Source organism: Leishmania major, chromosome 20 (genome assembly GCF_000002725.2).
Source record: "Leishmania major strain Friedlin complete genome, chromosome 20".
NCBI lineage: Eukaryota > Euglenozoa > Kinetoplastea > Trypanosomatida > Trypanosomatidae > Leishmania > Leishmania major.
Genome location: NC_007261.2, coordinates 673,124 through 699,831, shown reverse-complemented (window position 1 = coordinate 699,831; position 26,708 = coordinate 673,124). Strand labels below are relative to the sequence as shown.

Sequence of the window (26,708 nt, the reverse complement as noted above, 5' to 3'; positions counted from 1 at the left end):
CCCCATTTCACTCCCCTCACTCCTCCTCCTCTACCTCTTCCGTCTCGTGAGGTCCATCGCGCACACGCGTTCACGGCCCTCCCTCCCTCCGTGTTGCGCCGGCATCAAGAAGAAGGTCACGGTTGTCGCTCGCCCACCCCCGCTACCCCCCCCCTCATCGACCGTCTACACGCCTCATCCCACTCCCACCCATCACTAGGGCAGCGAAGCCGTCAATGCAGCTCGTCAGCGACCTTCAACAGCGGCCCAAGAAGGGGCGGCTGTCAATCGAGAAAAACATCGTGCCCTTCTACGATCTCTGCACTACGGTGCAGCTTGTCACGTTTCTCATCCACACCGTCACGACCATGATTGGTGCCAATCGCACCTTCACGCGCTCCATCATCGTCCAGAACAACTTTGAGCTCACGCCGTCCCTCGTGTACAAGACACGCGACTGCTCCTTCAACACGGTGCGCGACATATACGCCTTCAGTGCCGTCGACATGAAGTTCACCCAGAGTTCCGTGAACGACGTCTTTGTGGATCAAGCTATACAGATGCGACTCGCCATCTTCGTGTGCGCTGCCACCCTCCTAGTTGGTGGCTTGAACCGCATGCTGGTCGAATCTAATGTGTTCGTCATCAAGTTTCGCAACTTTTACCTCTGGAAGGACATCATCTCCGCCACGGAGCTGCTGCTGCTCGCCTACGTCATGCAGATCGTGGCGACCGTGCAATATCCAGCCCGTCTGCTGCAGGATTACCTGCGGCACTGCGGGGTGACGGCGAACTCCTACCTGCCCTTCATCAGCACCATCAATCTGTGGGTGTTCGCTGGGGTTGGCTACCTCACCTACGTGGTAGGTCTTATTCTGTATTTGAACAACGCACTGCCCAAATACGGCGTGATGACGCCGCAGGAGATTGAAGAGTACAAGGCGTGGGTGCGCAGTCGCCGCACCGAGCAGGAGCAGGCGCGCATGCTGATCGATGAGGCTAAGAAGGCGCATGCCCGCCTCCACATGCTGAACAGCACCGACTACAAGCATGGTGACAACAACACCCTTGCCCTGCCGCCGAGTATGCTGGGGCCGAATGGTCCCATGTACCCGTACCCATACCCCTACGGTCCCGCGTACCCCGGATCCGCTCCCATAGCGCCGTCGATGACGAATGCGATGACGGACCCACGCCTGCCAGCGCCGCAGCTTTTCGGGGCAGGCATGATGCCGACACCTGGGCAACCGGGAATGATGCCACCCTCTGGGTATGACGGCCAGCAACCACCTCCCATGGACCCGTCGCCCTACGAGGCGATGGGGCCGTCAGGAGCGACGGCAGCCGTGTCCTCCTCGCCGGGGGGTGCCGTGTCTCTTCCCGTCAACATGCCGCGTAGACGCATTTTGCCTAGCCCCAGCCAGGTGAACCCGCCTATGTACGAGTAGCGCGCACGCGGCACTCTCCGATCGGCTAAGGTGAAAGTGTCCGTTAGATGGGCACACGCCGACATGCGTATGCTCATTCATTGTCCTTGCGTTGCCTCCCTTCCTGTCTTCCTGTCCCTTGTCCGCCACGACCCTCTCGCTGAGTCGATGGCCATGTGTATGTGTATGTGTGGAGGGGGGAGGGGGCAGCGAGAGGGTCGTGATGGGGCTGTGACTTGCCGTTTTGTTCTTGCATGGCTTTTTGCTGTTTTGTTTGACGTGGCTCATGCGCTTCTCCTCGCTCGCCACTTCATCTGTTCTTGTCCGGGCCCGTCCTGAGGCCCTTCCCCTCCCCTCCCTCCCCCTCCCTGCCTCTTGTTGCTGTTCACCCTTTCTGCGCGTACGTGCCTTGCTTGCCCTTTCGACACCTTTTCTGCGCTGTTCTCCGTTAGACCCTCACGCCTGCCTTGTTCGCTACCATATTTCTGTCAAGACGTATCCCTCGCCCACTCGCACTCTTTCTCTCTGTCCGTCCACGTCTACCCCGCGGTGACTCTCTCCTCGCCCCTATGCGGCGCTCGCAGCGGTGATGTCCTCCCCTCCCACGGATATCCGCTTGCCCGCCCTCCCACGCACGCCTGCATCGTTCCGCTCCCCCCTCCCCTCTTTCCTCCTCACGTCTCCCTTCTCTTCGGCCCACTCTCTCGCTATCCTCGTTCCGCCACCATCATCACCGCATCCCTCTATAATACGTATGTGTATGTATGTATATGTATGTATTCCACAGAGGTTGTACTCCGTCAAAGCGAAGAGTCATGCCCGTTGCGCCCCAGTACTACCACGCGCATGCGGTGGATGCCACCATTCAGCACGAGAAGGCGTACCAGCGCCAGACGGCGGTGAATGAGAACATGCACCGCCCGAGCCGCAAGCACGTCAACAAGTCCGGCCACATCCGCTATTCCAAGAAGATCGGTCTGGGCTTCAAGACCCCGGCGAAGGCGCTGAACGGCAAGTACATCGATCGCAAGTGCCCCTTCACGAGCAACGTGGTGATCCGCGGCCGCATCCTGCGCGGCGTTGTGCACTCCACCAAGATGCACCGCACCATCATCATCCGCCGCAACTACCTGCACTTCATCAAGAAGTACCAGCGTTACCAGAAGCGCCACAAGTCCCTGGCCGTGCACTGCAGCCCCGCCTTCGACCCGAAGCAAGGTGATGAGGTCGTCATTGGTCAGTGCCGCCCGCTGAGCAAGACGATCCGCTACAACGTCTTGGAGGTGGTGTCGAAGAGCTCTGCCGACAAGATGGGCAAGAAGTTCGCCAAGAACTAAGCAGAAGGTGCGCTGCTGCTTTTTCTGTTCATGACATGGCAAGCACGATGGCATGTTGTGATTGCTGGTTTCTGTGCAGCGAGTCTTTGATCCTCTCGGTGCAGCTTTAAAGCTGTGGTAAGCGGATGAAGTGACAAGCGAATGGCTCCTCAGGGAGGCGCACGTGCCAAGCACACGCACGATCATACACGCGTCCGCTTCATGGCTGCTGCTACCGCAGCCGCGGTCATCTCTGCGACGATCTACTTCACCCTCAGTAGTGTTGTTCATTTCTTAGCTTCTTTAATGCTTTCTCCTCGTTCTTTGAAGTTCAACAGTGAGAAAAACGTCACTCCTCCCTCCCACCACCAGAGGGAGAGGGGGCATGCGCGCACACGCACACAGTGCAAATCACCAGCGCGAGTGTTTTGTGCCGCTGGCCTCCAGGGCACCCACAATCGGTGCTGTCGGATGTCAAAACCCCGTGCTACCGTGGCGCCGTGGCTATGGTCACTCTGTGTGTGGAGAACGACAGAGGGCCATCGCAAGTGCGATCAGCAGAAGCCGGGGTGCCAGCACGCTCACTCTGAATGGGCTTTCGATGCGGAGCTCGGCACATATCACCCCTCTGTTGGTCGTCTGCGACTGCGTCCGGGTGTGTAACGCGGCTATCAAGGCCGAAGAGTCGGTTGGGGAGGGGGGAGACGGTGAGGCTGTATGGCTGGGAAGGAGGGGTGGATCGTTTCCCCAACGCCCCCACCCGATGCATGTGCGGCCTCAGCCTGTGTCGTGTGTGCGCCGCCGATGGTGTACTCGTTCCCCCTCATCTCCTCTCCATCCATTCTCGCCTCACCTACACGTGCTTTTCGTTTATCGACGTGCGGGGACTGACCCATGTGTCTCACAGAAGCAGCGGTGGCGCCGCATACAGCAACGACCACTCCGCTGTACCTCTACGACTTACTTGTGCTCTCTCTGTCTCTGTCTATTCGTCTCTCTCTCTCTTCCATCTAATCGATTAGCTCACACGCGTTCTCTCTTCCTTTTTCTTTGTGTTACTCGTTGTGTTGAACTTGCAAGCACCACACGCTGGCACGCAGGCGGACGATTTCATCGCACCGTGCTTCTGCCTGTCTGTCCCTCCGTTTCACTGCGCACGTGTGCGGGCGCTTCGTTTCTTTCGTCAAGTTCTCCCTGCCAGTCGTCCTCGTCAAGCAGACTCGTCAAACCACCCCCGGCGCCGCCCACCTCTCCCTCTCCCTCGAGTGTATCCCTCTTCCTTCATTTCGTGTGTCCCTCAGCCGCCGCTGGCGGCTTTGCAGAACATCCGTGTTGTCCGCCGACGGCCTTGCCTGTGGCGTCCCGCACGGCACTTCCGTGTGTGTTGTGCTCTCGCTATTACACGGCATACACTGTTCGCATCAACATACACGCCCAAGAAAATGCCGACGGTGCCCTTCACAGGCCAAGTGCGGATGGAGTGGTACCAATCCGTGGAGCAGATCCACTTCACCTTCTACGTCAAGGACCGCACAGTGGACGACGTCGTCGTGACGAAAACCGCCACGTCGCTCGAGGTGGTCATCCGCCTCGATGAAAACGGACGCGAGTACAGCTGCTGCTACGATCCGCTGTTTGCAGAGCTGACGGGTGATGCCGCGTCCATCTCGGTGCGTCCCATGAAGATCGAGGTCTCCGTGGTGAAGGCCCAGCCGTACCAGTGGCCGGCTCTGGAGCGCAAAGCCAGCGCAGCAGACGCAGTGGTGGCCCCGACCGGTGGCGCGCCAGAGATCGCACTTCCTGCAACGGCCAAGGACCTCAAGTACCCGAACAGCAAGGGCAAGGACTGGAGCGCGCTGAAGCTGGAGGTGGAGGAGGACGCAAAGCCGGAAGGAGAGGCGGCCCTCAACAAACTGTTCCAGCAAATCTACGGTGACGGTTCGGATGAGCAGCGTCGCGCGATGATCAAGTCCTTCACGGAGAGCGGCGGCACGGTGCTTTCCACCAACTGGGACGACGTCAAGAAGAAGAAGGTGGAGGCGCAGCCGCCAAAGGGCATGGAAGCGAAGACTATTTCGGAGTAGTCAAGCATCGCCCCCCCCCCTCCCCCCACACACACACCCACACACGCACACACACACACACCTCTCGCTTATACACAACACGTCACACGGGCACGCACCGCTTCTGCTCTCGCCTGTGCTTTTCGTACACGTCGGTGCCGAAGTGCGTGCGCAGTTGAGTCGACGTTTCGTTATATTCTCTGTTCGGTACGTGCATGTCTTCTCTCTCCCTCTCTCCTCCATACCGTGTCTTCCTCTTCGTCTTTGTGTGTTCGCCTCTGGGACTGACGTGGCATTACACGATGAAACACTTCGGTCTTCTTCCCTCACCGCGCCCCAGCGCGCTCAAGCGCGAGACCCCCGCATCTCTCTTTCTCCCTCTGCCGGCCTCCCTCCCCGAAGGCCGCGCTTCCGGAGGGCCACCCCCTCCCTCGACTCTCCACCCCCCCCCCAAGATGGCATTCCGCGCGCTCTCTCCATATCTCCTCCACTCTCTGTCCACTCCATCGGCCGATTGGCGCTACTCGCTCGGGGAGCGCTCCGGTGCGGCTGTATCTGGCCAACGCCGTTACGTATATATACAAGCACCTATACGCTCACGCACCTGCGCCCTCTCCTCCTCCCCTCCCCCTCGCTCGAGGCCTCCCGCGCCGCATTGGTTTGTTTCTGCTTTTGTCCTCTCCGCAGGCGCACCGAGAACACTCTGACCTGCCCTGCACGCTTCGTGTGTCTCTCCTCCCCTTGTAGAGCTCCCTCCCCCGTCCCCAATACACACGCTTCTACTTGGCCGAACAAGCTCGATGACGCTGCATGCAGCCACCATGTCCACCTCTAGCACTAGCTCCTCTGCCGCCATCTTGTCCTCCTCGCCTCTCGAGGATGAAGAGCTTCTCATCGACTGCCACGAGCGCCGCCGCCTGGAGCAGACAGAAGCGGAGTACATGAACTACTGCGTTACGCTGTGTCGCTCAGGACGGATGCAGCAACACAAGCGACTGCGCGCAATGGTGTGGCGTGATATCGTTATTGGACGCAAGAGGGTTACCGCGGTGCCACAGCTCAGTGATGGCATTATCCGCCAGCTGCAAGAGGAGACCCGCTTGCAGACGAGGCAGGGCAGCTGCAACCACAGTAGAGAGGGCACGCGCATGAGTGGCTCCCTAGACTCCCTCGCCAGCCCTGTGGCGGAGGTGGAAGACCACCACAACAACGACAAAGGTGGCCCGAGCCGGGCGCCTGAAGTGAAGCAACGGAAAGACGGCAGCGGTGTCAGCAGCGACTCTTCTCTCCGGGGCAGCTCCCTGTGCACCGGGGCTGGACTCGCGCTTAGCACGGCTGCGGCACCACTACGTCGCCACCGCCACCCCTCGCTAGAGCCTCCACGGCCAGTGCCTCCCACAGAACAAATAGAGGAGGCTGCGGACGGTTGCGGTGGCGCTGGCGACGAGATGCCTCCAGCGTTCGCGCCAGTACGACGGCGCGCCCTCTCGCAGCTCTCGCGACGCGTGAAGAGCGACGCCGGCCACTTCCTCAAGCTCGCTAAGGACGTGGCGAGTCGAAACGAGACGCCTGCGCAGGACTTCTCTGGCAGTGTGCTGTGGCCCATGTCGTGGTACCACCTGCCCGACAACTGCCAGCCGCGCGTAGTGGAGGCAGACACCGAGCGCTCGCTATGGACTTTATATCCGCACTCGGCAGAGCGCACGGAGCAACGACGGCGGTTGAAGAACATGATCCTGCGCGTACTCCTGCACAACCCAGAGCGCTTCTACTACCAGGGCTTGCACGAGCTCATGGGCTATATGATGTACATGCTGAGTCCGTACACGGAGTGGGAGGAAGTGGTGTCGGTGTGCGATAAGCTTCTCGTGACTCGTTGGAAACGGTTCAGCGCGCGCCAGCTGAAGAGCTCCGAGGCTATGCTGTACGCCATGCACGCCATCATTGTGCAGGAGGACCCTCCCTTGGCTGCTGCCCTGGAGTGGTGCGGGGTGGGACCGGAGTCCCATTATGCTGTCTCGTGGATGATTACGTGGTACGTGCACAGCATCGACAGCTTAGAGGTGTTGGCTCGGCTCTTCGACTACTTCTTGGTGGATGTGGAGGGTTCTGCCGTCATCTACTTCACTGCAGCCCTTGTCGTGAGTCAGCGCGAGACGATCTTTGAGTGGATCCACAACGCCAAGGAGGAGATAGGAGTCAGCATGGGTGCCACGGAGGCCAGTGACGACGGCATCATGCTCATGGCCCGCGTCTACGCCCAGCTCTCACGGCTACCCGGCAACGTGCTCAACGGCATAGATCAGGACGCCCTGAACGCGCTCCTGGAACAGGCAGAGCAGTACTGCACGCTGCATCGGCATACGGTGCGGCAGGAGGAGCAGAACTTTCTCAACGGCGACATCAAACAGCTCGGCCTGCTGTCGAACCAGCACACTCGTGATGCGGCACTCCAGCTGCTCTGGCACTTTCTGCCGCGAGAATGGCGTAGCCCCGCCAAGTCAGAGCACGTGCGTCGCGTGCTGTTCTGGACGGGCCTCATGGTCGCAGCAACGGCGGTGATCGTGGGGACGGCAAGGGCGGATTTCAAGCCGGGTGAGTGGGTGCAGGGTCTGCTACACCGCTGAGCATTCGCCCCTGCCGCCCTTCATGTTGTGTCTCCGTCGCGCGCCACTTTGGCTGTTTCACAAGAGCCAGCGGCTATGTCTCAGAGGGCGCGTTGGACGGTGCTCAGCGCGATGGATTGTGCGGTTGCTGCGGATGCTACCGCTGACGGTGGCGGTGTAGCTGTGGCAGGAGCTCTGGTCCATCGATTTGCGTTCTTGCGCCGAAAGTGCTCCTCTCGTTGCTTCTTGACTTGCCTTTGACTATTACACATGTCGGTTTAGGGGTCTTGTGCTTCCACCCAATCTCTCCAGCGTGCAAGTGCGCGCACGTGTGGGTGGCTCATACACAACTCCACTGCTCTTGGTGGTGTGGATGAGCACGGAGAGAGCCCACACCACCACCACGCACACCACTACCCCTCGCCAATGCGCTCTGTTTCGTGTGCCCATTCCTTCCATCCCCTGATGGCGTGGGGCTACCTGACCCTGGTATCGGGGCCCAGTGCCCCGGCTCTTTGCGGGGAAGCCAGATAGCCTGCAGCCTGCTCGCGAGTACGGCTGTGGCCTCTTGGTGTCAGCGGACACAGGGCCGGGCTGGCAGTGCGCCGAAGGAGACACGCGGTCATGATGATCACGTGCGCACCAGTGCGCTTCGAAACGCATCAACAGTGCAACAATGGTACGCACCCAGCTGCTGTGCTTCTGTGTTCGCTGCGTTGCGCTGATGCGGAGCGTACGCCCGGACCGAGTCTGCGCTGTCTGCCGTAGCATCGCAGCGGGCTGAACGACGCCAAACGGCGCTGGTTGGCGCGGCTCCTTGATGATCCGTCGATACAAGTCTGCACTCGGCAAGAGGCGCGTCTCACCACGGCAGGCCTGCAACGGCATCTGGACTTCCCGGGCTTTCAGCATTCCGATGCGACAGGAGGAAAGAAGCACGGTGCTGGCGTCTTGGCGCTCACGCCACACGACATGCGGACAGATGTAGGCCCTCGCTCCCGGTTCCCGAGGGCGGGGTTGCCGCAGCGGCGCTCTGGCTTTGCTGCGGTGACCCTGCTCGACGGATACACACATCACGTCCGGCTACACGCCTTAGAGTGACCTGGTGGCATGGGAAGCTCTCTCGATCCGGTGCCAAGCGATGTCGCACTGAGCTCTCGCGTGATTCGGATGGGCGCCAACTCGCACCACCCGATGTGGGACCCGAAAGGGCGACCCAACCGAGCCGGGACCACCCCTGCACGATTGGTTCAATGCCGAATGCTGGGCCTGTGCAAGCAATAAAGACACCTCGCCATGGCACCGCCACCACGGCGCCATTCGGACCACCGTCCACTTTGAAGAGGGGGTATGGCCCGGGTGCCGCCAGAGGTGGCTGGCACCGAATCATGCTCCCTCCAGGAGGCAATGTGGAAACTGTGCCGCTCCGTGGCTGCCAAATCGATCCGCGAAAGTCGCGCCTACACCACAGCAGCACAGAAGCGGAGACGCGCGAGCCTCAGAGCGCCGCGCCGAACCCCGACCACACAGACTCAGCTGGGCTCGTAGCGAAGACCGCCGGGAAGGCTGTCCCATCGGGTAGAGCAGCCTACAGGCAGCTCTGGACGCCAAAACGGACGCGATGGAAAGCAGCGCTCGAGAGGGTCCACTGCGCGTTGCCCGAGCGTCGCCCTCTCTTGGATGTGCTCGCCAAAGAGCCCGACGAGCTGGCCTTGAAGCATGAATACGATCCGGCAGCGCCGTCGACACCCCCCCCCCTCTCTCTCTTATCTGCGCATTACATGCACCGGCAACGCGACATGACGACCGCCACCTGAGTGCGCAAGAGCAGTCCAGCGTATTGGTGAAGATGTGCCAGTAGAGGTCAACGCGACATCCAGCAGTCCTCTTCCGCGTCCCACGGAGCCTAAACCCCCATGCCCCTCAAACCGTTCGCGATGGGTGAGCTCGAGGCGGCACTTCGCCAAGTTCCCTGTGAGAGTGTCAAGGCCCTCCCGATGCACGGCAGGAGAACACTGCTGAACATCTGCAGCCGCAGCGTCGCCACACTGGCCCTGTCCCTGCTACATGGAAAAGAGGGGGTCGCTGTGCCCCTCCTGAAGCCGCACAAGCCCGGTGATGATCCCGCGCCTTACCACCCTGTAACGCCGGCCAGCAATCTGTGCAACTTACCCGAGCAAATCGTCTCGCGACCAGTGCGCGGCCATCTGGAAGACAAGCTCCAGCCACAGCAGCCTGGCCTCCGTCCTCACCGCTCCACCGCAGACCCCCTGGACTTGCTCCTCCGCAAAGTAGTGCAGCCCCAGCCAGCTACGATGGCCGGGGCGGCGTTTGTGGACTGCGCTCGCGCGTTCGACTGGGTCGATAACGACGCTGTCATCACGGCGCTGAGGAAGTTCAGCGTAGCGCCGTAACTTACTCGCGGGATCATGGGGACCTCTGAGATGATCGTCGCGCCTGTGTTCACTTCCACAAGAAGGGGCGAGGAAGGACAGGGAGAGCCCGTCTCGGCGCATGGCCCCGATTCGACGGCAGGGACGGCTCATCCTAGATGACGAGAATGTAGCCGCAGTGTGACAGAGGTAGATGAGCTGTGGTTGCGTATGCGTGTACGTGTGCTGACTTGTTCATGGCAGAAACGGGCGCGGTGGAAAGAAGAAACATGCACGTCCCTCATATAAGCTCGTGTTGCGCGCCAGCAAGTACCACCCCATCGTGCTACCAGCCGCCCTTGAGTACCATAGCGGCGTAGGTTTTCTCTGCAAGAGCACCGGGTTGTCTACTCAAGCTTCCGAGATCAAGCGCAGGCATTAGGCGCATATGGTCAGTGCGTGGTTTTCGATCCTTCTGCAGCCGCCATCGAGAGCTTCTCCATGCACGGGGTCGGGCGCACACACACACAGGCAAACAACGGCGGTGTGTCTGCCGCCCCCGCCCCTCTACTTACCCATATTGGCTCTTCTCTTGTCTGCCTCTTCCTCTGCGGCACCCTTTATCTCTCTCTGAAGCACGCGCCCACGACAACCACCATATGCATTGGTCGCCAACAGGGTCACGCACACGCAAGTACATGCATGGCGGGCTTCACCGACGCGTTGGTGCTCGAGGCACCCGTACTTTGGTGGCCGGCAGTCGGCGATCTGCCTCGATATCCGATCGACGAACAGCGGTCGTTCGTGGCCGCCATTGTGGAGGCAGCGATGCCCTGGCCGCAGGGCTCTTCCACAGCAGAGGGTACCATGATCTCCACGCTGGGCCTCTCGTGCCTGGGCCGCAGCGTCATGATGACGGCTGAATGGAGCTGCCTCGACGGTATCGACTCGATGCAGCTTCCGTCCGTGAAGGTGTGGAACCCGCTACAAGGGTGTGCCGTGTACATGACAGTAAGCACGGAGGCCGGGCTAGGGTCCCTGGCCAGTGCGAATCATGGTGGTAAGAATGGACGCAGCACCGCGTCCTTGACGGAGCTGGATTTACGTCAGCTGGCACGCGATGAGCGAGTGCGCGTGACGCACCGCTCGCTTCGTGAGATGCTGAGTCGGTGTTGCTGCTCACGGACGGCTCTTCTGACTCACATGCAACGATGCGCCGAACAGCGAGAAGAGTACGCGCTGCTTCACCGTGCCGTCACGCGGGCCCACGCCGCAGCACTGAAACACTTGGAGCGAGCCGCCCAGGCTATGGACGGCGTCCTCGACAGCAGCCATCGGCTATCCGGGAAGGCTGCTATCTCTGCACCTTTCCTCTCATCACTCTTGTTCGCCGGTGACACGCCGAGTCAGCGGCACCTGCTGCGTCTCCTGCAAGCCACCACACCCTCGGTTGTCCAGGTATCGAGCACGCGGGTGTTTGTGCTGGAGGCTCGTCGCCTCAACCTTGCAGAGGTGCTGGCTCTCCTCGAGTTGGAGGCGTTGGAAGTGGTAGAGGCGGTACTGCGGCCACCGCCGTTGTGCGCCTCAGCCGCCTCTTCCTCCAGCACGGTGGTCTACCCATGTCTGCTTATTGTTATGGAGTCTCTGCACCTGTTGGAGGGCAACGCCAACTCACTTGTGGCCAGCGTGACACACCAGCTGTGCGTGTGCCTAGATGCCCTGCAAGCCAGCACTGTACCAGCGATCGTTTGGTCTTTCACGGAAGATGTGCTCAACACGCCGCCGGCGCTGCTCACACGCGTAGGGGCACAACAGGAGCGACTCGCCATGTCCACGGCTGAGGACCGCATCGCCTACCTGACGCGACGCTTGGCACGTTGGCCGCCGGTGTCGTCGCTGCAGCCTGCCGCGTGGCACACAGCCGCCGTTAAATTGGCCGAAAGCACTGCGCACTGGACGGTAGGTCGGCTTGTGCTAGTCCGTGACGCGGATCTCGCCAGTATGCTGCCCTCCGCCCCTGCTGTCACCCGGGAGGTGAGCGATGGTGCCTCACGTCAAGCTGAGTGTCTACACGAGGAACGCAAGAGAGGCGTGGAGGTGCAAGAGGTGCAAGCCGGTGTACCTGCCTCCTCAGCTATCTCGGTGGCCGCACAACGTCCAGAGCCTCCGCTGTTTGACGTGTATAGCCGCCTCTACGGCATCGAGGAGGCGATATGCAAGGTGGAGGAGTTGATTGTGTGGCCGCTGACGCACCTTCTCCTCTTGCGCGAACTCGCCATTCCGTGCACGAAGGGCGTCCTTCTCTGCGGGCCCAGCGGATCCGGCAAGACGGCACTCTTGTCCTGCCTCGGGCGACGGCTGCAGTTGCCAGACGCGCGGCGCATCCACGTCATGTCCGTGGATGGGCTCTCCCTGATTACAAAGGAGGTCGGCCGCTCCGAGAAGAACATCGCGCAGCTCTTCGACACGGCGCGCTCCCTTGCGCCGACAGCACTTTTCATTGACAACCTCGACTCGCTGGCCCCGCCACGCGGGCGGACCACGGCAGAAACGAACACGACTGGCGATCGCACGCTTAGCACCCTCCTTACGCAGATGGACGGCGTCGGCGGTGGGCAGGCAGACTGCGTCGTCGTCGTTGTCGCCTCGGCACCGTCCATCGACACGCTCGACCCCGCCGTGTGCCGTCCTGGGCGACTCGACGTGCACGTGCAGCTAACTAACCCGCCCACGAGTGCCTCCGCTGCCGTTATGAAAAACCGACTACGCGAGTTTGTGGCCCGCATGCAAAAACGGCGGCAGTCTGATGATGTGCTAGCCACCGGGGACGGAGCGGGGACTGCGACGCTGGAGGTGCTGGAGGAAGTCGATCAGCTTGTGGATGAGTACCTTGCCAGCGTCACAGCGAAGGCGAACAGCAAAGCCGATGGCGACGCAACTCTGCCACCGCAGCCGTCCTTGTCCCCGGCCGAGGTGACGGCGGCAATACGTGAGGTGATGCTTGACGTCGTTGCGCGACTAGAGCGAGGTGACAGCCCTACGCCACCTTGCGCGACCCTATCGTCTGACGCACATGTGGCGGACAGGAGCGGTGATGTGGTGCGCGCCGTGCGAGATGCCGTCCGCCACCTCTACGCCGCCGCTTAGCGGGGCGACGGCTGAAGAGAAGGCAGCAGAGGCGAGGACCAGTAGCTGCACTCTAGGCCCAAGGCGATCAATGCAGAGTCTGCAAGTTGCGCTCTAAAGTACTGCACTCTCCCACCCATCCTTGTACCGCACTGCTTGTCGCCGCTCACTGTGGGCACCCCGCCCCCTCCCCTCACACACACACACACACACATTCTCACTGCACTGCACTGCCCCACTCCTCGGTTTACACTTGCATGCGTAGCATTGAGTAACATAAAGAGTGACGACAACGACGACTGACAGCGGCGAGCACCACACCTCCTCGCCCCACCCACGGCCTGGTGCGCTCCGTGCGCCCTCTCAAACATCTCAACCCTCCTCTCCCCTCCCCTCCCTCCTCTCTGCGTTCTGCAGCGGTGCCCGCACCTTCTACTGCTCCGTGTCGCTGGCCCGCACACTGGTGCACATCAAAGTCGGCTTCGCTCAGCAAGGTCTCTCACTCTCCCTTTCTTTACGCCTTTGCCGACCTGCACGTGTGCGCCGCACAGCTGTAGCCATGGACACGGCACTACCCATGCTGCAGGGGCCACCTCCCGCCTCGCCACGAAAACACATGTCAGACTCGGCCCCTGGCACCGCATTTGCCGGTCCCGCGCCTGCGCAGCGAGCGGCGGGTGGCGGCACACTCCACGAGCGGCTTGTCGCGAGGCACCGTGACGCCATTGAGGCTTTCCGCGCTAGCGCCCGGTCGTTTAACAGTGACGTCGACGCAGCGCAACAGCAGCGTGTAGTGCTGCTGCACACCATGTTGGCTGAGAGCCACGCTGCCACTCTGTCGATGATAACCCAAGAGCAGCAGCGACTCTCTGAGCAGCAAGAAGAAGCTGAGGCGCACAACGAAGCGCTCCTGGATGCTGACCCGGATGCAGTGCTGCCAGTGTGCACCGACATGTACCACTGCTCCACCGCCGACGATCAGGGCCGGGCACAGGCCATGACTCTCATGAAGCAAGATCGACTGCGCCTCGTGCAACTCCTCGTCGAGGTGCGAGACCATCACCGCAGCCGCGTGGCAGCGATCGACACGTGCTTTGCGGACATCGCCAGTGCGGAGGAGGCACGCTGCAAACACATCCAGGCGGCGGTGCAAGAGCTGATGGCCAGCCTCACCCGCATCGCCGTCACCAGCACAACCGAGTCACAGGTACTTGCGCAGCGCATCCTCCACCACACCAATGAGCAGCTCGGCGGGAACTACTTGGGCATGCAGACAATGGCGACGCAGCTTCGGCAGCGGGAGCTGTACAAGCACCAGCACTACCAACGCACGCTCGTCGCGGTCTACCGGGATACGCAAGTGTACATGGCTCAGCAACACGTAACGTGGTGCATCACAGTGCTGCGCTCAGCGCTGTTCCACCGCCCGGAGGGGCGGCTGCAGTCTGTGAAGGCAGCAGGGCAGCTGATCGGAGCTATCCGCAGCGAGGCTGAGGGGCTCACTCGCGGGCTGACGGAGGTGGTGGACTCCCTCGAGGTTGCGCAACCGTCTGCGAGCACCGCGGAGCTTCAGGTGTGTGGCGGCAGTGGCGCCAACGGTTGGCTGCGCTCCTTCGAACCGAATGTGCATCAGCCCGTCTTCGTCGACGAGGACCCGCAGGCGGTGCTGGAGGAGTGGCATATGCGCGTGAGCGTTCTCCTGCGGCACTGCCGCGCACGCTGTAACGAGCTGATGGTCCGCGTGAGAGCCGACGAAGCTGCGCGCACAAGCGTGGCGGCCGCCCTTGCAGAGCAGACCCTCAGCGATGTCGAAGCGATCGCGCGTCCGATCAGCGAAGAGCCGTCGCTGCTGCAGCGTGCGTCTCTCGCGCACAGCGGCACTGATAAGGATAGGCAGGATGTGTCACCTGACGAGGCTGCTGACTTGCTCGATGACGCACTCCACTCCCTCACCGATGCCCATTCCGGGGTGCTCGCCATGAAACAGTCCATAGTGCGGTCTGCCGCGTGGGCGCTCTGTGTGCCCGCCATCAAAAAGGAAGGGCAGTGGTTTGCGCACCTTGTGTCGCGCGGCTTTCAGCGCGGCTACGCCCAGTTCTGTGCCGATGCCGTCAAGTCCACTGGTAGCATGCTGGTGAGCCTTGAGGGGGCCACCGACATCCTCCTCGCCTCCACCCGTGGCCTCCTCGGCTTCCTGCGCGGACTCTACGCGCAGTGGCAAGAAAAGGAGATGGACTACCGCGACGAGGTGGCCCGGCTGGAGCTGCAGCTGCGTGTGTTGGAGGACGAGCTGCGGCAACAGGAGACGCCAGCGGCCGCGGAGGCACGGTACACAGCGGGGCTCATGTGTCTCCAGTCGATCGCCGACGCCCACACTCGCTACTACGAAGCCGTTCGCAGCCGTGTGGCAAACGCGACCGCAGACGTGCTGCAAGTCGGTCAGGCGTGCGTCGGGGAGCTGAGCAGGCAGGCGGGGCTGTCGTGGGTCCGGCTGAGCTCCTCTGACGAGTGTGAGATACCCGGCACTCCACAACAGCAGTTCCAGCGCAAGAACTCTGCCGGTGCCGTACCTGCAAGCACGCACGAAAGCGTGCCCGCCGCCGCCGCTGCACCGCGCTGGTCCACCTCACACGGGGAGGAGTTCACCATCGACTCGGTCGCTTTCCGCTTCGCTTGCGTGACAGCACGTAGTGGCGGCGGCGATGTAACTGCGAATGCTGATGCGAACCTGGAGGACTTCGATGACGACAAGACGGCAGCCGCTGGGGCGGCTCCGGGAGCGGACTTCCAGCAGTTCTACCTGAACCTGCTGCCCGAGCTGCAGCCAGCGCAGCAACACGTGTCGTTGTTCCTTCCCCAGTCGCGAGTGTCAGAGTGGAAGGAGTATCTGCGATGTGCACTCATGAAGTGGGGCCTCAGCTTGCAGCGGCATGCGTGGGAGAGCTGGCGGCTGTACACGGCAGCTTTTCAGGCCGATGTACAGCACCGCGCGGCAGAGGCGCTGCGATACCATCACCGGCGGCCCGCGACGTTGCAGGCAACCGTATACGAAGCCCGCGTGCGCGAGTTGATAGATGCAAAGAACAGGGGGGACAAGATGCTCTTGCGGATAGCGGAACGCGTGTCGCGGGTGCAGGCACTCAAGCACACATTTCTCGCCCAGACGTCACACAGCGACTCGGACCAGGCGCTCATTCGCGAGCGCGCCACCCTGCTCGTGAAAGTGCGTGAGGCTATGTCGACGAACGCCGTAAGAACGCTGGTGAGCCGGCATGACGCCCTCTGCGCCGAGTACTGCACAGCGCTGGCAGACCGCTGCGCTGAGGCGGTGCACAATCTCGAAAGGGCCCGGGCAGTCATCGAGGAGGACTGCGCGCAGCTGCTGCACGATCGAGCAGTGGAGCTGCGCGGCGGCGACACGGCAGCGCAGCTGCCGGTGGACGACCCGGTCCAGGTGCGCGTCGACCACCTGCGCGCAGAGGTGCAGGAAACACTCACGCAGTCGCTCAAAGCCGTCGAGGATCAGCAGCAGACGCGCGCTGCCGAGGTCGATAACTGGAAGGCAACATGGACTAGCACAGTGGAGCACAGCAGTGCGGAGCTGAGCGTGTTCCAGACGGTGCAGGAGGGGTTGGCCCGACTGAAGGCACAGGTGCAGGCGTTGCTCACGACAGCGGCGACCGAAGAGGCAGAGCTTGCGGCAGGGGTGGCGATGGTGGTGAGGGAGGTGGACGAGGCCTCCGCCGCACCGGTGATGGACTTGGCGGCCGCTATACATGCACTGTTCAAAGAGAGCCCCTCAGCAGCCTCACCGGCGGGTGATGGTGGTGGCGACACACCGCTGACAACGGAGGATCTAAAAAACATGGTGGAGCACAACCTCAAGGTGACGAAGGCGATGCAGCAGGACCGCATCCGGGCGGCGTCTGCATGCACCGTGCTCGCCTCTCTGGACAAGCTCCGTGGGCTCTTGTACGCGCGTGGGTGCCGCTTGGGGCTGCTGGCGCACACAGTCGAGATGTTGCGAGTGTCACCGCTGCACTACGTGCTGCCTATGGCGCTTGGAGAGGAGGAGCCCGAGGCGGTGCGCGGCCGCACCGGCAGCCGCAGCGTCTCCTCGAAGGCGGGGCGCCGCGCCAAAGACGTCCAGGGCACCCCCACCGCTGGGCACACCGCCATGCCCCTCTCCACGCCTGCGACGTACGCTGAGCAGGTGGCACAGTGGACGGCGCAAGTGCTGAGGGACGCAGAGGCTGCGGCACAGCGCCACGTCAAAGCCTTTCCGGGCGACATGTACCGCCGACTGCCTGGAATGACTGGCGGCAAGGTGGAGCAGCTCAACGCCGCCGTTGCGGCACTGTGCCTTGCACAGCAGGAGCGAGTCAAGTCGTACATGGCCAAGGCAGGCCAACCCTTTCGACAGCGCGTGCAGGAGCTGTGGAACACGCTGCAGAGCACGCCATCTCTCCTTGTGCGCACCTTGAGCGCAGCGGCCACGACCGCCATCCTTGAGCGTGTCGAGGCTGTGCTGCGGCCGTGGTGGCGTTTTCAGGCGCAGAGTAGCGAGCAGTGGCGTGCGCACCGAGGGGCAGTCAAGCTCTCCTTAGCCCGTCAGCCCAACGCCACGGCCCTCACATTGCTGACAGATGCAGAGGCAACTCGCAGCGACACGACGGAGTTGGCCCTGCAGCAAGCGTGGGCCTGGAGCCTGCGAGAGGTGGAAGATGAAGTCGGGCTGCATGTGGCGCGCTGCTGGACAGCTTTGCACTCCTACTCGCACCTTCTCAAGGGATTGGTCACCCCTCAGCACCTCGTCCCCACGACAGAGGTGGTGGAAGGCGGCCACCATCGCGGACTACGGCACCTCCTGGAGCTGCGCGCGCAACACGAGCGAGCGGCCTCAGAGTTGGAGGGGACGGCCGGCGCGAAGAAGGACCCACGGCTGCAGGAGGTGATGCCGCTGCACCGCGCCGACACCCCTGGTACCAACCCATCTGCGGCTAGTAAGCGGCACGCCAACGCATCTGTGGCAGCAGCAGCAGCGGCGGCGGCGATGGAGAGTGCGCCGCTCGCGCAGCTTTCGCAGTGGAGCGATGTCGAGCTACCTGGGCTGCCGCTGAACACGTGTGTCCCCCTCTCGCAGTACAACGCGCAGCACCCCCAAACTGCCGTAGCCCCACCTCTGGCGGCAGCGGCGTATGTGCCAGCTGCTGTCCGCTTCACCAGCGACAGCAAGGGGCCTCAAGGACACGGCCACCAGCGCATCTCTGCAGCAACGTCCTCCGCATCTTCAAACCCGAGTGGCCGTAAAGGGCGTGCATCGATAGCGATGGACGCAAAGGCCGCCGCCGCCGCCGCCGAGGTCTCTGTTCCGCTTCTCGTACCGCGGGCTCCGCTCGTGCTGGAGTGCGCGCAGCTCCTCCGCGCCGCGGTTCAGTCGGTGAGTTCGCAGGGCAACGAAGCCGCTGGTGTCCTCAGCAACGCATTCGACTTCTACGAGCGGCAGGAGGCACAGTGGCGACAGACATGGGTGCTGACCGTGAAGGACATGGCAGCGATGTAGGAGACAAGCACAAGCGAGAGAACACGGATGTGGTCGCCGGCGTGCACGGCGTTGCTCTGCTCATCTCTCTACTCGGACCCACCCTTCCGATTTTACGAAGACCCTCCTCAAGGTTGTCGCCTCACATGTGCTGGATGTACAGATACCGCGGCGAACCACTACTACTAGCATGAGCTAACAGAGGGACGCACACAAGGGCGCACGCATCTGTGATGTCTCACGCGCGTGTGCGTGTGCGTGTGTGGTGCATCCGACACTCTTGCCTTTGCCCATTTCGCTTTACCGATGCGTGTGCATGTTTCCGATGTAACGTACCACGTGTGTAAGCGAGAGAAGGACAGCAACGATACTGCTTCGGCTTCCAGAGCTACCCTATCCATGGAGGCACTAAGGACTGGCTACCACCATCCTCACGACGGCGACGCGCACGGCCGGTGCGCATACCGACTGGTGCACAATGAGTCCGCGGGCTCGGGTGCGGACTGTGATGTGTTTCCTTCGGTGCGGGGTGCAGAAGAGTACCAAGCGGAGCGCGCGCACCACCACCCCCTGAGTAGGGGTGGGACACATGTTGAATCCCCCTTTCCCCCTCCACCCCTACTCTCTTGATAAGGTCACAACTCGGCGAGTCTTGTGCTGGATGAGCGCCGGATGCACATGCCTTTCTCGCTTGAGCCTCTCACCTTCAAAGCTCGTCGCGCTCTACCGCTACCGTTTCTATCTCTGGTTCACCACACAAAAAAATATACACATGCACGCTTCCCCCCCCATACACACACACACACACAACCACCACCACCACCTCACTCTCCACGGCGCGCTTCGTGGTCGGCGAGTGCCAGTCGCTCCTGTCTGTCGCCGTGTAGTTCGCGGTGCTTGCTCAGTGCGCACATCGGCAGCAGCAACTCGTCCAGCGTGCACGCCTGATTGACACAGGAAAGACGGCGAGAGGCAGACGTGTGAAGGGGTGTAAGGAGTCGCTTACCGGCGCCCCGTCCTCCTCGCTGGCGCTCGCGCTGCTCCCTCGCCACCTCACCATTGCACCACCCGCCGCACCGTATCGTGCCAGTCGCGTCCAACACTGTGACCCACATCCCAAACGCGCGCCAAGGACGGCTTCTCCACCCCTCGTTCTCTCTTGGGCATGCTTCGCAGCCGCTGCTGCCGTGCCACGTCTCCAGCTTAGCTGATTTCTCGCGTCGCCCTCAAGCAGGCGCATACAGACAGATCCATGGCAGAGGAGACGCAACATGACCTGCCCACGCTTGTGAGCTCGCTGCAGGACGCCACGGTGGAGTGGAGCTTGCCAGCGCAGCGGCTGACCAGCCCGAGCATAACAGGCAGCAGCAGCGGTGGCAGTGGCGGTATCGCCGGCGTAAGAATGGGAGGACGGTATCTCTGCTACGCACAAGTGCTGCAAGACATCGATCAGCTGTTTGCCGACGTACGCGTGCGCTCCAGCGCTGCGCTGGTGGCATGGTGCGCCTCATTGCAGCAGAGCAACGTCGCGAGCCGCTTTGGTGCACTCATCGTCGACCACATCTTGCAGGGCATGCTCCCGTACGTGGTGCTCCAGCGGTGTCTGCGTTTACTGGACACCTTCCTCGGCTGGGTAACTCGACCCAACGCTGGTAGTGTGGAACTTGGCATCGGCGCTGCCAGTCCGAGCTGCCCGGTGCTGGTGCCAAGTCATGTCGTGGTGGAGTGGATCGAGCGGACGTGGGCAACAGTAACGACACTGTCTCGCGACAACGCTGGCACCTCGTCCCCCACGTCCACCGCAAGCCTCTGTGGGGCATTGCAGCTCCTACCCATCCTCTTGCGCAGGAACCTGGCGGGATCGCCGCTGCCGCCGTTCCGTCGCGCGCAGCTGCCGCACCCAGCGAACATGCTGTCGTTGGAGGCGCGCCTCCTGGCCCTGCAGGTGCTGCCGCCGCTGCTGCAGCACCAACCAGATGCGCCGGGCATCCAAGCCTGCACTTCCGAGATGATCGAGTATATAAAACGCGCGTGCACCAGGGCAGCTGAGCCGAGTGTGCGAATCGCGGTCGGAACGTCGCTCCGCGGTCTGCTGGAGGCGGGCCTGCGCGTGACCTCGCCGACGGTAGCGTATGCGCTAATAGACATGCTGCTCACCCTCTGCGACGAGGCGTCCCTCCACAGCGTCGCCGACGGGGAGCTGCACGACGTCGGGGTAGTCATGGGCTACCTCCTCGCCTTCTATCAATGCGACTTCACGATGGACGTGCTGGCGGACATCCTGCAGGCGTCGACCCCATCCACATCGAAGCCTGCGGGGGAAGAACGCAGTGGGTACCGCGGCGTTGGCGGGGGCGGCAGTGGCCGTGTGCGGTGGCAGTTCTTTGGCGGCTCAGACGCCGTTGAGGGGAGCCGTGTCGTGCAGCGCAGCTTTAACGAGCGCATGAGTCGCGCCGCCCAGCGCGCCCTTGCCACGGCGCTAGCAACGCTCTGCAGCTGCGGCGCCACCCCTGCCACCACAGCAGATGCCGTCCAGTGCTGCTTCGTCTTGTTGGTTCCTTTGGCCGACGACGCGCGGGCGTACATGCCGCGGCTTCTCGCAGATGCCATGCTGGAGTGGGCCACGCAGCTCCCCTCGAACGGGTACCGAGTGGTGCTGGCAGACGCGCTACGTGGCTACATTCAGCGGTCTGGCGAGGACAAGGCAGTGGCGCGCACCGCCATGGTGGCGCTGCAGGGCGTCATGCTCACCCTCACATCGTCGCTGGAGATCGGCTTCAAGGTAGCCGAGGACGTGCTGGCGGCGGTGCAGGCGACGCCGAGTCTTCTGCACGCCGGCGTGGAGGTGCTGGCGGCGGTGGCGCGCACGAACGTGCTGTACGCACGGCACCTGCAGCACCAGTGCGCGCGGATCGACAGCGCAGATGTAGCGAACACGCTCGCCTTCCAACTGCACGTGCGGGCCTTCCTAGACGCCGCCTCCGTGCTTCGAGGAGGGTCCGCGTCACACGAAGACACACTTGGCGAGGAGGACCGCGTCTCCTTGGTGCACATCTGCATTCGGCTTCTGCTGCGCCTTAGCCGCGGCGACCCGCCTCGCACCGTGCAGAACGTTCACTACCGGCAAGCTGAGCTGATCTTCCGTCTTACACAGCTTCTCTACGACCTCCTGCGCGGCAGCGCAGAAGCGGTGCTGGGGGCCGTTCGTGATGAGGTGCTGCCCTGCGCAGTGGGATTTATGAACCTCCTCGTCGGCAACCCCGCGCCAACGATCGCCTACTACAAGGCTGTTGCGGCGGCGTGCGCGATGCTACGGCGAGCTCCAGTCATCAGTGATATGGAGCGCATGCTGGCGGTAGGCTTTATGGAAGCGCATCTTGCCTCGCAGTCCAACGTCGCGGAGCAAGACGCCAGTGCAGCTACCTCGTCGGCAGCGACAGCGTACTTCGCCATCAGCCGTGGCTCTCTCTTCGAACTCATCTCCAGCAAGCCGTGGCCCACGTGCAAAGACGACGGCAGCCTCCGCTGGCTCGCCGCGCAGGCGCTGAAAGACGTCGCCACCGCGTGCGCGCAGGGCGTTCCGGTGCTCAGTTTCGCTGACGCCTGCGACGCAACCGTCGCGTCGGCCGCGCAGTCGATGCGGCTGCTGCGTGCGGATCTGCTGCCGAACTCCACGTCCGAGGCGCCCTTTGGCGCAAGCTCCGCGGCTGCAGAGACCCCGACCCACACAGTGGAAGAGTGCGGCGGTCACGCGGTGCGGCTGCTGCGCTGGACGCTGCGCCACTTTCTGCAGCGAGCCGGTGCCGATGGTGTCTGCGTTGCACTCCTTACCTCCCTGCGCACCGATCTGTTCGAGGTGTACTGCACGCCTGTGGGCGTCGGTGCCGCGGAGAGCGCCGAGGACGAGGCGCGGCGGGTGATGCAGCGGGATGTGGCGCTGTGGAACTGCTTGTGCATCGTAGAGCAGTTCCTGCAGGAGGCATCGCCTCGCACGGCGGCACCGCTGTGGCAGAACGCAGATTGGGACGCGGAGGTGAGACAGTGGCAGTCGCTGGCGGCCCAGCTTGTTCCTGCCGTCGCCCGCGCGAGTGTGGAGGTGCGCCTGCTCGCTGCCAAGGTGCTGGGGCGCTGCTTGGTCTCCACGGACCAGGTGGACCTGTACACCAGCCAGACCATGAGCGCCGCGGCGCAGGGGTTCGTGGGTAAGTCGGTCCAGTATGACGCCCTCAGCGCGCTCATGGTACTCAGTGAGGCGCACAGCTGCTACAAGGAGTGTAGAGCAGCCACAGCCGTTGCGACGAGCACAGACAACGATAGCAGTCCGACCCTTCCGCTCGCTACATCGCTCCTGGTAGAAGCATGGAAGCAAATCACCAGCTCCGCGCCCACAGCGACCACCGCGGCGGCCATTTCGGTGCCGATCCTCTTGCTGCTCTCCCTGCGCCTTACGCGCGCGTATCCGGCAGAGGTGGAAGCAGCGTTGTTCGACAGCGTAATGGCGGCTCTGCTCGCCCCCATGACAGCCGCGAACCGCCTTTGGTGGTCGCCGGAGTCGGCGTTAGGGGTGCTCACGGCTGTGCAGCAGCTGTGGGCAGCGTTCCCGGGTAACATGGCGGGCGCGTCCGCCGTTCGGCATGGCACCGCGCTGGCACTCCTGCAGCAGAGCCACGCGGCAGCTCTAAGAGGGCAGCGCGCCTCTTCATCGACGGTGGTGGCGGCGGCACTTGATGCCGTGCACATCTACACGCTGAAGCAGCAGCGCGAAGGGGAACAGGCGGCGTTGGCAGACATGCGTGAGCAACGCGACTTGTGGCACGCATTATTGCATCAGTGCCTCGACCACGTAACCTTCATACCCCCTGATGAAGCCAACGCGGCGTTTCGGGCTAACGTGCGGGTGCGAGGGCAGAGCACAGCCCTCCGCCGACGCGTGATGCTGGACGACGGTGTATCAAGGAGTCTCGCTGTTCTCTGGAGGATGGCGATGGAGGGCGTCACAAAGGTTTCGCCATCCGCAGCGCGCGGCAACGTGCGGCTGCTAAGCCCTGTAGACGTTGCGGTGCAGGTGGACGTTGCCATTGCAGCAGCGACGCGGAGGGAGTGGGTGTCTGTTGCGCAGTCCATGTACACGCCGCCACTGTCGCCGCGCAGCACATGGACGCCTCTCGAGGCCGCCGGGGCCGACTTATCACTAAAGACGTACCTTGACGGCATCCGGGCAGTGCTGCAGGCGCGCTCGCCACATGTGCAGGTGGACATCGCGAAGCGGGACACGGACATGTTTGCAGCCGTGGAGGAGGCGGGCGCAGCCGACACCGTGCGCGGCGGTGGCAGCGACAGCGAGGGCGCCAAGGAGTACGCGGAGGAGTGCGGCGAAGAAGGCATGGGTGGCATCTTGAGTGAGGCCGGTGGGGCTGGCGGGGGTGGCGGCGCAGACGAGGCGCGAGGTCCGATGACATTCGACCTCGGCGCCGGCGGCGGTCACTCCGTAGCTGCCTCTCTCACCTTCGATGTCGCAGCCAAGGAGGCGGCGATGTGGTTGCTTTACAGTGTACTGCGCTCGATCAGCGCGTCGAGCAGCAGCAGCGCCACCACCGGCCGCGAAAGCGATGATGAGGCGCGGCGAGCGCTGCTGCCGGTTGTTGTGGCGGCGGCACAGCTGGTGGAGGTGCACCCCGAAGTGCAGATGTCCACTATCGCCGTGCTGCACGAAGTACTGGTGGCGTGGGGCAACGCAACGCAGCAGCAGGGCTGCAGCCGCGAAACCCCGGTGCTCCTCCAGTGGAAGACGCAACTGGTTGTCGGACTTACGACGGTCCTTCAGCACGGTCTTCTGTCCCTCGAGGGGTGCACATCGCTGGCGGTGCAGTACAGCCGGTGCAACATGGCGGACCCAAGCTCGTGCCGGCGCGTGCTGCGCTCGCTGCTGCTGCTTCTACACGCCTGCCACAAGTTGCACGACAGAGGGCGCGGCTTTCTGCTGATTGGCGGCAGCGGCGCAGGGCACGTTATCGTCGCCCTGGCGAAGGTTGCTCAGGCGTCAGCGATGCACCTGGAAAGTGGTGACGGTGGTAGTAGTGCCAGTGATGGTGCGGCAGACGCGGCGGCAGCGAAGCAGTCACAGAGGAACATTCTGCGCTCGTTGACGTCGGCGCCGTGTCAAGCCGCCCTGACGTTGCTGTGCGAGCTCTTCGTGACGGCAGCGTCTCTGGCCAACGGCTACGTGCAGTCCGCCGACACCATTGGTCTTGGCTGGAGTGGCGGCGGCGGTGGAAACGACGATGGTACCTCGGCAGCGTCCTCCGTGTATGCCTCACGTACGTCGGTCAGCGCTGGTGACGTGCTGCAGGCAGTGGCGTTTCTCACGCAAGAGCCACTGAAGGCGGTGCTGGGGCCGGCACTCCGGTACGCGTCAGGCTGCCTGGCGGTTCTTGTGCTTTCAACCCTGGCACTGTCCGCCACACCACCACCACCACCACCCGACGGCAGCCCATCCGCAAGCAAGACGGCGCTCACAAGCATGGTGGCCCTCAGCGGTCAGCTGGCGGCAAACCACCAGAGCCTCCTCGCGCAGCTGGCGCAGGAGAGACTGTGCGCGCGCATCGGGAAGCGCCTCTCGAATTTGCAGCCGCTGCAGTCGGCGTGGGACACTGTCGACACGGAGCTGCTAAGGATCGTGACGGTGGCGCCAGTGTCACGTGATACTGCTGCGGCTCTGCTCGAGCGCATCACTCCCGTTCTATCGCAGCCCGCTGCCGGTGTCTGGAAGGCAGAGGTCGCTGTCTCTATCCTCCTTGCAGGCATGACCGCCTCGCTCGACCTGAATCGACTGCTTCCGCTCCTGACTGAGCTGTCGGTAGAGTCGCTTCTCGGTGATGTGCCGCAGGAAGTGCTGGCTCGGCTGCACCAAGCAGTCCGCTCATACCTGCGTAAGGGAGGGTCGACGTGGGTTCGCGCGCTGGCACTGGCGTCTCCAGCTGGTTTGCTGCTGGCGGAGCACTGCGCTGCATCAGACGACTCCTCTGTTGTCTGCCATTCTCCACTCGCTCATCGCGCAACATGGCCAGTGGTGCTGCGGCTGCTTTGGGAGGCGCGCGACCCTCTTCACATTTTCACCGTCATGTGGAGCAGCACCCCGTTCCTGGCGCATACGACCCTCTCCTGCTCCACCCTTCTCCGAGAGCAAGTGCTGCAGCATAGGCTGCAGGCGGAGGTACTCCTGGCCATTCTCGCCAGCCTCGGTGCCTCGTCAGCCTCTAACGCAGGCGTTAACGAGGACGTCGTACTCTTGCTGTTGCGTTGCGGCCGCCTAATGAGTGAGCTACTTATGGGCATCATGACCTCGGCTGCAGAACACGCTGCGGCCCCTGACGCGGATGCGCTGTACACCGTGCTTGCCTACGTTGTGGCGGTGCTCTGCACGCCTCTCAGTGCGGCGTTTGCAGTGGCGCTGAGGCCTGTAGGCCTGCACTTGGTGCGCACGGTGGCGCCGTCGGCTGGCCCGGCGCTGCGCGAAGCCATTCAACGTCTGGGGCCCACCAAGGCCATGCAGCTGCGCTCCTTCATGGAGGGATCTTGCGCCTGAAGTGCCGATCTACAGCTGTCCCACGCTTGCGGCCCAAGCGCATTCTCCGCAATATGACGCGGATCGTGTCCGCGCGTCCACCTGTGTGTGTCGGCGGGGGGAGGGGGCCGACACATCTCCAGTTTCCTTCTGTGGCCGGATCGTTGCCTCAGCGGCAGCGACAGCGCATCGCATGCGACTGGACGAGGGCGTGTCTGGTCACGATGCGGAGCGCGTGTGAACGCACTGATGTCATCAGTGGAAAAAAGGCTGAACCTAACGCGATCTACGTATGGTGGGCTGGCCCGGTGGCGGCCACTGTGGCACCCATCCACCTGTCATGGCCAGCGGTGCGATGATCATGAGGGAGCGATAGCCTCTGCCCCCTTTCACCGGCTCATGTCACGAAGCGTCGCATGAGTGTTGGTGCTGCTCCGTGTTGATTGTTTCTGGAGCCCATCGGGCGCATGCCATCCATGGTGCGCGCCTCCCCCTCGCCCTGCTTCCTTCCGTGGATCGCACCTTCTCAGCCCCCCCCCTCCTCTCTCCCTTCTCTATTGCCTCGCCTCCCGTCACGCTACCTCCCGTGCACGCAGAACACGCCGCACGTATCACAGGATCTCAGCGTCATCAGTACGAGTCGTCATCGCCCACGTCGATGTGTTGACCCTCTCCCCTCGACGAAAGCCAGTCAAACACGTTACCGCTGCCTC

General features: G+C 62.8%; 8 protein-coding genes across 8 annotated transcripts; all 8 read left to right on the top strand.

The window, feature by feature from the left end:
- Window positions 1–215: 215 nt before the first annotated feature.
- LMJF_20_1660 (conserved hypothetical protein) lies at window positions 216–1,427 on the top strand (the record flags this gene model as incomplete). Its single annotated transcript, XM_001682860.1, has 1 exon — window positions 216–1,427. One exon carries the CDS (start codon window positions 216–218, stop codon window positions 1,425–1,427), a length of 1,212 nt encoding a protein of 403 aa, XP_001682912.1.
- Window positions 1,428–2,317: 890 nt separating this feature from the next.
- LMJF_20_1650 (ribosomal protein S11 homolog) lies at window positions 2,318–2,743 on the top strand (the record flags this gene model as incomplete). Its single annotated transcript, XM_001682859.1, has 1 exon — window positions 2,318–2,743. The coding sequence occupies one exon, from the start codon at window positions 2,318–2,320 to the stop codon at window positions 2,741–2,743; it is 426 nt and encodes a 141-aa protein (XP_001682911.1).
- Window positions 2,744–4,164: 1,421 nt separating this feature from the next.
- Window positions 4,165–4,806, top strand: LMJF_20_1640 (phosphatase-like protein; the record flags this gene model as incomplete). Its single annotated transcript, XM_001682858.1, has 1 exon — window positions 4,165–4,806. One exon carries the CDS (start codon window positions 4,165–4,167, stop codon window positions 4,804–4,806), a length of 642 nt encoding a protein of 213 aa, XP_001682910.1.
- Window positions 4,807–5,585: 779 nt separating this feature from the next.
- Window positions 5,586–7,412, top strand: LMJF_20_1630 (conserved hypothetical protein; the record flags this gene model as incomplete). Its single annotated transcript, XM_001682857.1, has 1 exon — window positions 5,586–7,412. One exon carries the CDS (start codon window positions 5,586–5,588, stop codon window positions 7,410–7,412), a length of 1,827 nt encoding a protein of 608 aa, XP_001682909.1.
- A 1,895-nt stretch (window positions 7,413–9,307) lies between these two features.
- LMJF_20_1540 (hypothetical protein) lies at window positions 9,308–9,805 on the top strand (the record flags this gene model as incomplete). Its single annotated transcript, XM_001682856.1, has 1 exon — window positions 9,308–9,805. The coding sequence occupies one exon, from the start codon at window positions 9,308–9,310 to the stop codon at window positions 9,803–9,805; it is 498 nt and encodes a 165-aa protein (XP_001682908.1).
- A 459-nt stretch (window positions 9,806–10,264) lies between these two features.
- LMJF_20_1530 (cell division cycle protein-like protein) lies at window positions 10,265–12,910 on the top strand (the record flags this gene model as incomplete). Its single annotated transcript, XM_001682855.1, has 1 exon — window positions 10,265–12,910. The coding sequence occupies one exon, from the start codon at window positions 10,265–10,267 to the stop codon at window positions 12,908–12,910; it is 2,646 nt and encodes an 881-aa protein (XP_001682907.1).
- A 787-nt stretch (window positions 12,911–13,697) lies between these two features.
- On the top strand, window positions 13,698–18,452 carry LMJF_20_1520 (conserved hypothetical protein; the record flags this gene model as incomplete). Its single annotated transcript, XM_001682854.1, has 1 exon — window positions 13,698–18,452. The coding sequence occupies one exon, from the start codon at window positions 13,698–13,700 to the stop codon at window positions 18,450–18,452; it is 4,755 nt and encodes a 1,584-aa protein (XP_001682906.1).
- A 1,231-nt stretch (window positions 18,453–19,683) lies between these two features.
- LMJF_20_1510 (conserved hypothetical protein) lies at window positions 19,684–26,016 on the top strand (the record flags this gene model as incomplete). The annotated part of the gene is made up of 1 exon (XM_001682853.1): window positions 19,684–26,016. The coding sequence occupies one exon, from the start codon at window positions 19,684–19,686 to the stop codon at window positions 26,014–26,016; it is 6,333 nt and encodes a 2,110-aa protein (XP_001682905.1).
- Between the last annotated feature and the right edge of the window lie 692 nt (window positions 26,017–26,708).